We start from the raw sequence: 9,408 nt of genomic DNA, 5'->3' as shown, positions 1-9,408 counted from the left end.
AGGTCATTGCTATTGACAAGAACTCTTGAAATAAATTACAATGTACATGGGAACATTTAAAAAATCTGAGTATAAACAGCAGTCAATGACTTTACACGACCTCATATTCTTGTTAACAGTTTGCAAAAACATTTGAAATAAATAGATATACATTAGGATAATGGATATTTTTTTATAATTTTAATACCGGTTCTGAGTTGAATGTGAAAAATATAGAAGGGTTTTTTTACACGTCACTGACATAAGCACCCGCATTTAGTCGAGTTTAGAATAGTGGAAAATATCTGTGTATAAAAGCCAGCAGAATATCGTCAAAATGTAACAGTCTCCAGTAATTTCAACACAGTGCAGTACAGTCTTCAACACAGCTCAAGATGTCCTACAGAACTTCAATCGCGTCTTCTGAATCAGAGGTTAGTACTATTTAACCTAACCGTGTATTTTCGTGCCTTTTAGTGGAGCGGTACTTCAGAGTACCCGCTCCGCAAATCGAGTACACTGAAAATGTTTGCACCCCGCATTTGCCTAATCATTTTATTTAAATCGGGCATTGGGTATGCATAGGATTCCGTCACGTCGTTAAGCCGCCTGTAGTCGACACAGAGACGGAATGAACCGTCTTTTTTTTTTTGTCAAAACTACTGGCGCGGCCCACGGCGAGGTGCTTGGTTTCACAAGCCCTTGGAGTTCCATATCGCGAACCATATTGCCGATAGCAGTTTGTTTCGGCTGTGGCTATGGGTATGGTTTTAGCGAGATCGGAGTCGGGTCTTTGAGCAAGATTTCGTGTTCAATTAATTTGGTACGTCCTACTTTTTCACTGAGTACTACCGCTTATTTGTTTAACACTTTGGTGAGTTTCGTGTGAGTTTCGGTGTTGTTTCCAAATTCTAATTGAGACAAGTCGGGACTAGTGGTGGGTGGTTGTGATTCCCCTTTCCAGCATGTCGACGTACGAATTTGCCTACCCATGTGTATTGTAATCCCAAGAGACTTCGTTGTCGACAAGGAAGTCGTGTCCTAGTAAAGCGTCGCAGTACAAACCGTCTAGAATCATTGCTTCAAATTTCATATCGCAAACTTTGTGAAACAAAAGTGTCACATGAAAAAAAATATAATATACAACAGCATGTACGGAGAGAAAAACATGTTCAAGCTGTTAAAAGACACGAAAATGAAAATTCTGCATCACTTCAACCATTTTTACAACAGTTCAGTTAGAGTTGATTGACTAATCAGATTTTAATGCCGATTTATGTTCAACATTGGTAGCTGCAAATATTCCAATGAATAAACTAAATAATAAACATTTTCGTGAATTTTTAACAAAATATTGCAAAACAACTATTCCTGACGAGTCGACATTACGTAAAGGATATTTTAATTCATGCTATGAAAATACATTGGCGAAAATTCGTGATACAATAACAGACCAAAAAATATGGGTGTCTATTGATGAGACTTCGGACTCTGTACGTCGTAATGTTGCAAATTTAATAGTGGTCACATTACAACCACAAAATCCAAGTAATATGTTCGTTATTCACACAGAATACTTGGAGAAAGTGAATCATAGTACAATATTCCATCTATTCGATAAAGCTATGCATATTTTGTGGGGAAATGGTGTAAAACTGTAAAACATAACAATGTTTTGCTATTTGTCTCAGATGCGGCGCCTTATATGAAAAAAGTTGGTGATTGTATAAAAGCGCTTTACCCAAAACTCATACATGTGACTTGCTTGGCACATGCATTACACAATGTTTGCGAAGAAGTACGTGCACACTATCAAGATGTAGATCAGTTGATTGGAGGAATGAAAAAAACTTTTTTAAAATGTCCCAAACGTACAGCAATCTTTAATGAGAAATGCCCAGAATTGCCAAATCCACCAAGATTAATAACGACCAGATGGGGTACATGGATAAAAGCTGTCCAGTATTATTGCAAATATTTTAATCAAATAAAAAGTGTAATTGAAGACTTCGAAGAAGAATCTCAATGTGTTAAGGTAGTGAAACAACTATTTCAAAATGTATCTCTTTAATTAAATATTGTGTATATTTCAACCAACTTTGGATTTCTACCAGATATTATTACAACATTAGAGGGAAAAGGTAACTTTTAACAAAGTATTTAAACAATTTAACATCATAATACTTAATTATATTTATAATTTTAGGCGAATTGTTGACAAAATGTATAAATATCGTGTTAGATGCATAAAAAAAGTTAAATGAAGCTCATGGAGATATTGCAACTGCTATTTCTGGTAAACTAAATCGTGTTCTTTTGAAAAACAAAGGCTGGAAACAATTACTGGACATCAATACTATACTGTGTGGCGTTTCATCAGATGAAATTAATTATCATGGGTTTGATTTAAACGAAACCTCTTGCATGAAGTATGCACCGATCACTTCAGTGGATGTAGAGCGTTCGTTTTCGATGTATAAAAACATCCTGTCTGACAATAGAGTCAGTTTCACTACTGAAAATCTTACCAAATACTTGGTAGTAAATTCTTTTTTTAATTTAAATTAATTTTTCAATTTTTTTTTCATTCAGTTTTATAAAATTATAACTAATTCGTGTTAATTTTTATTCGTGCTTTTTTTTGCTTTTTTTAAACAATTTTATGCTTTTTTTGTTATTTATTATGCTTTAAAATCCGAGCCCTAGTGATAACCATTTTATTACAAGAATACAATAACATGGGCTCTTCTGGTTATCTTCTAATCTATGGATATCCGACTGTTAATGGTTACATAATAATATATTAGAGTTTGCGTATTCTGAAAATTGCCGACTAGTACTTACAGTTGCCGACATTAGGGGGGTGTTAAACCCCCCCGCACCCCCTGTAAAATCGCCCTTATACGGGCTTGCACTAAAATCGCCGCGGTATTTTCTATGAACCGTACGGGGTCCTCGGCCCTTGTCCAGTGAACTCGGGTAACGAGGCTCTTGCTCTGCGCAAGTCCTCGTACGGTATTAGTACCGAACGTTCATGTGTGCTTGCTTCGTATGGTGTATATTGTGCGGCGTGTGTAGTGTGACCCGTATTATAGTCGTTCTGAGTTCTCGTTCTGAGAAGAACGGTCGGTTGTTCGCGGCGGCAATGTGGCTAACGCTATGTTGAGCGCCGCCGTCATTGTGCTCATATGACCTGCCCGACTGGTAATTATCGTGTGTACGGGTTGTTACGTGTGCAGATGAAGGGTGAATGTTTATCCGCGGGGCTGTGTTATTGGGTGGCTGCTGTGCTGCTGATAGACGTGTTTCTGTAAAGAAACTCGTCATGCTTGCCTCCAGCGCCCGTAAACGAACCTTGAATCGCTCGTTTGTGGCACCGTTTGTGTCAGCAATTTTAACTGTTCCGTCGCGGTTTTAAACAGTTCGCTCTCTACCCGATGTGCGGACTGTCCCTGTTGCATGGTCGACTGATAGCCGCAGTAATCCGACAGTTTATCCGTAGGTTTTTGACTTGCTATCGGGCTTGTCAAAATACCCCCGGACGGCTGTCCGAATATCTGACTGGAGTTCGTGTCTACCAGCGTTGCCGAAACGTCCAGCCATTCTCCCGTACCGTCCGTCAATATTTTGATTGACGGTTGCACAGGATAGAACCTGACGTTCGCGAGGTCCTGTCCTCTCTCCCGAATATATTCCTCAAGCCTGATGATTATGTCCGGTTTAGGGCCGGACACGCTTATTCCCCGGGCCGTACACTCGCTACGTAGCTCCGTCGTCGTCAATTGTAGCAACGATTTTCCTGACATATTGTATTTATTTCGAAATAAAGTTACAAATGTGGACGTTATACTATTGCATAGACGGTAGCCTGTTCTTGTTATATAAGGCGGGTGCTCCGAGAAAATATGGTTGGGGACGTAAGCGAGAAAGCGAGAGATAAAAAACAACGTTACTTTAATGACAAAAAACGTAAATTTGCTTGATTACGCTCGCGCCAATGATAATCAGCTGTGCAGTGGTGTCGCCGGTACGGTCCAAATACAGCGTAACTAGGTCAACGTACTCGGCGGCGGTTGCTCAGGCAGGAACGGCGACGGTTGACAACGGTGGCGTGCGGCGGCGGCTTACGACGACGACAGCGATACCGGTTTGAGTATTCTTACCCGTACGCTGCGCCGTTATCTGCGGTAATCGCAGCTATCGCGCTACCTTAATTACTTCCCACGGCCGTTTCACGGTTATTCAAGTTCGCGACGGAATTCCCCTTTCGTACCAGAATACTTCTTACGTAATTCAAACTCGGGGATCCTAGCTAACCGGAAAAAACAGACCTGGCTAAAAATACCTTAATACTAATATAATAAGCAATTTATCCGAGGTACCTATGTGTCAGCGTGAATAAAATTCTTACCTTTGCGCTGACTGCAGACTGGAGGTGATTCCTCTGCGGGGAGCCAATTTGATGCGGCTACGGCGGTGATGGTGGTGTTTGAGACTGGAGTCACAAGATCAAAACAGGGATAACCACAAACAAAAGAAATAACGGACGATCACGGTTATCGTGAATTAACACTTTATTTAGTATAAGCAAAACAGATCGTACACATAATCACAGGTGTCGTGTATAGATTGATGGTATGCTGATGATCAAAAAACAAAAAAGACAAAAGAAGAGAAACCGGCGAATAATAAGTGCGACGCGTTCGCGCGATGACGGCGGTGGCAAAAGAGGCCGATACTCGCCCGGGCCGACCTGTCTTCCCGTCCCACCCTATGCCTTTGCGGCGAGGTGGGAGAGTTGACTGTGTCGAACCGACTTTGCCCGTAGTGGTGGTTGGTAAGGTGCAGACCGGTCGTTGTGGTGCCTGTACTTTGTACTGGCGACCGTAACGTACCGTGTCAAAGATAGCGCTGACCCCGTTTACTATTGCACGTGTGTGTGTGTTTCCAGGAAACGGTCGCCCGGTCGTGTCGAGAGATAATATTATATTTGACATTTTAACCATAGATAGTGCATGTTTTAACTCTTTTCATTACATTTATATTATCGCAACGCACTTTCGGTAGTCGGATTCTCAGAACTACGCACCCGATTTCTTATTGCGTCATTATTCCTAAATCCCCGAGGTCGACAACTTCCTAGTGTGAATAATCTCATATTATGTCCCCCTCGCTATTTAAGTCTTTAAAATATATGAGTATATGGCGGGACGTCAGTACATAGCACCTCATCCCTAAAAATAAAGATTTATGTCTTTAAAAGCAGAAATCTTTAAAACATCAATGCAATATAAAATTGTTTACAATTTCAATTTACAAGTCGACTAACTTGTTTACAATACAAGTATTATATGTTTACATTTTATAGTTATACATGTTTACATTTTATAATTAATAATATTGATTACAATTTATTATGGAATATGTTATATTATGCGTATCGCATTTGCAAATTAATATGGTTTACATTGGTGATTATAATATGTTTGTTAGTAATTTTACAATATGTGTTGCTTTATTATACAATAAAATAATTTGTTAGTAGTATACTTCTCACATTATAATAAAAATAAATTCCTCCCCCGGTTTTTATATAATATTAATATGTTTCCTCTAATATATATATTTGTATTAAACAATTTCTTATCTTAATATTAATTGGAATAATTGTTTTATATAATTATTCCCATTAATTTTTATTCATTCGTTGGTATTTTTTTTTTTTCAACTAGTATTGGCTCGGTCTACAACTACTCATAATCTCAAAAGTTATAGACCTCGCCAACATTGCCCGAATTCATTATTATTTTCCTTAACCTTCCTCTTTAACTTGTCATAATTTTTCCTCGTTACTGTACGTTACTTCTCCCCCTCATCTGGTATTTAGACTGTTTATTCTGTTATTTCACAATATAGACATGCACACCCCGACTCTTCGTATATCGGTCATGAATCGTTGCCAGCATATTCATACTGTAAAATACTCACACTTTCCGATTTCACATATAAAAACACGTATTACCACTCCTTTTAATCTTCATGAGTCGCAATCTGTATTTTCATACCTCAAAACGAACACAGTTCTAGTATTTTTGCCTTGCACGTATAGATACAAGTTACTTACTTATTAATATTAGTTTAAAATACTTATATGTTTATATATTTTTTCTTCAATTATAACTTTAAAAATATTCGATTAGCCTATCATAACGTTATTAAATATGCATTTAGTGAACCTAACATCTGTTTTTGGATCGTGCGCGAGTGTTATTTTATGGTTTTTCTGACAAATTATACTATGGGTTTCTTCTAGGTTTAGCAATCTTCCTGATTTGTTAAAAGTTCCTATATCCATTTCGTATGTGATTTGCTTTGTATTCATTTTCTGAAATTGGATACTAAACTGTTGGTTGAACAGTGTATCATAACATCTCATATTTAGAATTGGATATTCTTTAATTCCTAATTTGTCTAGAACCCGTTTGTCTGACTCCCCATTCCATAACACGATCACGTTTTTTTGTTCCCCCTGGCTTATATAATTTTCTATGTATGCTTTAATTAAATTGTTTATCTTAGATTTTAGACTTAACTCTATCTGGCCTAAACATGCGTCACGTAATACTTCCTTACATTTAAAAATTCGTTTAATCTCTTTTATTGCCAGTACAACTTCTCGGTCCTTCATAGGTCTGACCTCCTCGTTGACTGGTAAAAGTAGCGGTTGCCCTTCTAGTTTTCGGTTTTTAAACCTATCCAAACTATTTGACATTGCCCCGGAAATCAGGACCATACTGGTTCTGTCAATCATGAATCCATGATTACGAACTTGTGCTATTTCTTTCTGTTAATCAGTTGTAGTTATGTTATCTTTTCTTTTTTTTTCTATTATTATTATTAGCATGCCTTGTTAAGCTTATGACTATTGTTAGTTTATTTGTTAAATACATCTAATCAACTATGATATGTTTAATTAATTATTTTATTTTACTTTATGATATGATCTGATCTTATTATTGTTATTATTATTTATTCTATTTTACCTTATGTTATAATCTTATCTTATTATTATTATTATCTATTATTTTTTTTTTCTTTCAATCCTTTATCCTCGGTGGAGGATTTGGTATTGCCGCTCTATCGGGTGTATCCGCCAATAGTGGACTTTTAGCTCTTTCTTCAACTTTTATTGGTGTGTCTACGTAAAATTTACTTCTACTTAAAGGGTTCGGTTCGTATCGCGGTCTAACGGCTTCTCAAGTGCTTAGTCGACATTCGTATGTTATATATATGCTACGGTAAATGATGTTACATCGGAAATTAACGTTATTCGCTGGTTATTTACGTTATTTACCTACGAATGTGGGAATTATCGTTATTTTCTAGTGAATAACGTTAATAACCGTATGATTTGGGAAATGTTAATTTTATTTTAAAATAATGTCCAACGAGCAATGATAAAGTGATCGCTAAACTAATTGTGGTACTAATTGGGTAAATCAATAACTCTTTATCGGCCACAGATAAGGTGGACACTGGGCCTATACAGTATACTGCAATTACTATACATATTATAACATCGGTATAGCCGTGGAGATTACATTTGAAAATATCATACGTAACGAAAATTTATATAGATTATTACTTTAGTATGTGTACACCTGTCGTCGTATTTACCACTTATTTAAAATGGCTATCGATATTCAAACTGTTCGCACAACTTTCAACGAAAAACTGAAAAATATTCTCACGAGCAAACGAGATGATAATAACTCATTTTTGTCTACTAAAGACTACAATGATGTTATTGAACAAGTTAAAAAATCAAAAATGTGTTTAAAAACTGTCGGTGAAGCTAAAACAATGAAGGACTATCGTGTAGTACGTAAGTACGATATTTTAAAAATAAATGGAAAAGAACGTCTTATTAGACCAGTAGACGAAAAAAATGTCGTATTGTATTACGTTAAAATTGACGAACTGTTTGATATTCTTCACGAAACACATTCTGCCATCGGCCACGGAGGACGAAATCGTATGATGGCAGAACTGAAAAATAAATATTGCAATATAACAAACGAAACAGTTATGGTTTATTTAAAATTATGTGTTCAATGTCAGAAAAAAGCAGTGCACCCAAGAAGAGGATTAGTATCTAAACCAATTTTAGAGTCAACTTTTAACTCACGGGCACAAGTTGACCTTATAGACATGCAATCTCAACATTATAATGACTATCGTTTCATAATGAATTACCAGGATCATTTGACTAAGTACGTAATATTGAAACCCTTAAAATCAAAACGCGCTGAAGAAATCGCTTATAATCTTATCGATATTTATACGTTATTTGGGGCACCTGCAATATTGCAATCCGATAACGGGAGAGAATTCGTTAATTCGGTGATTAATGAACTTCATATAATGTGGAATGAAGTCAAAATTGTTCACGGAAAGCCAAGACATAGTCAAAGTCAGGGGTCAGTTGAACGAGCCAATAGAGACGTCCAAGAAATGCTAGCTGCTTGGATGGGTGATAATAATAGTTCCGATTGGCCATCGGCATTAAGATTTATTCAGTTTAAAAAAAATAGAGCTTTTCATTCAGGTACTATTAACATTTAACTTATTTTTATTAATAGTTAATAAAAATTGTTTTTTTTAATGTTAATTATTTACATATTAGGCATAGGTAGAACGCCATATGAAGCGATGTTTGGCTGCACGGCTAGAATTGGTTTAATGTCGTCTAATCTTCCAAACGATGAAATAAAAGAGGTCATTACGGAAGAAGATTTAGAAAAAATAACCAATTAACCAATCACCGAAGAAGACGAAATCGGAAATGAAATCATAGAAATCGTAGAAAAAAATTCGGAACTTGGTACTTAAATATTTTTTAATTATTTAACAATAAATTATTAATATTTAAAAATTATTTTTAATATTTTTTAGATGATCGTCAAGAAAATATTTGTATTGCACGTAAAAATTCAAAAAAAAATTTAGAAAAACAAGGAGAGAAAATGATGAAACTTTCCAAAGAAAAGTTTCCTCGGCTTGAAATAGGCACAACTGTACGTGTAACTATACCGGACGTTGATAGAGCTCGTGGTTCTCCGCGAAATATACTGGCAGTTGTCTCCCAAGTTGAACATGACTTATACAAACTCTGTAAGTTAATTCTTAATGAAAAAATATATTATTAAAATTAAAAATTGTTTAATTATTTTATAGGTACGGAACATGGTTTTCTTAAATATAATTACACACGCCAAGAAATAGCTGCTTGCGAAGAAAATCTATTAGACATGTACAATGTGATAAAATTAGCAGGTGATAGACAGTTGACACTGAGGGAAGCAGCTAGTAATAGTTCGGTTGCGGGCCCTCAAGGGTACCAGCGTTGCCATTGCAAGACTGATTGTA

At 36.2% G+C, this 9,408-nt stretch overlaps 1 protein-coding gene across 1 annotated transcript; it reads left to right on the top strand.

The window, feature by feature from the left end:
* Positions 1-8,033: 8,033 nt before the first annotated feature.
* LOC111042700 (KRAB-A domain-containing protein 2-like) lies at positions 8,034-8,796 on the top strand. Its single transcript, XM_022327398.1, has 2 exons — positions 8,034-8,587; positions 8,666-8,796. The coding sequence occupies exons 1-2, from the start codon at positions 8,068-8,070 to the stop codon at positions 8,794-8,796; spliced, it is 651 nt and encodes a 216-aa protein (XP_022183090.1). The 5' UTR covers positions 8,034-8,067.
* The last annotated feature ends 612 nt before the right edge of the window (positions 8,797-9,408 follow it).

This window comes from Myzus persicae, unplaced genomic scaffold (genome assembly GCF_001856785.1).
Source record: "Myzus persicae strain clone G006 unplaced genomic scaffold, MPER_G0061.0, whole genome shotgun sequence".
Taxonomy (NCBI): Eukaryota; Metazoa; Arthropoda; class Insecta; order Hemiptera; family Aphididae; genus Myzus; species Myzus persicae.
This window is presented reverse-complemented; position numbering and strand designations above follow the sequence as displayed.

Excerpts from the sequence above, each read along its gene's own strand:
- LOC111042700 (XM_022327398.1), top strand. The coding sequence starts at position 8,068 with ATGGTTTATTTAAAATTATGTGTTCAATGTCAGAAAAAAGCAGTGCAC. Across the intron at positions 8,588-8,665 it reads AAATAGAGCTTTTCATTCAG|GCATAGGTAGAACGCCATAT; the intron begins GTACTATTAACA and ends TTTACATATTAG.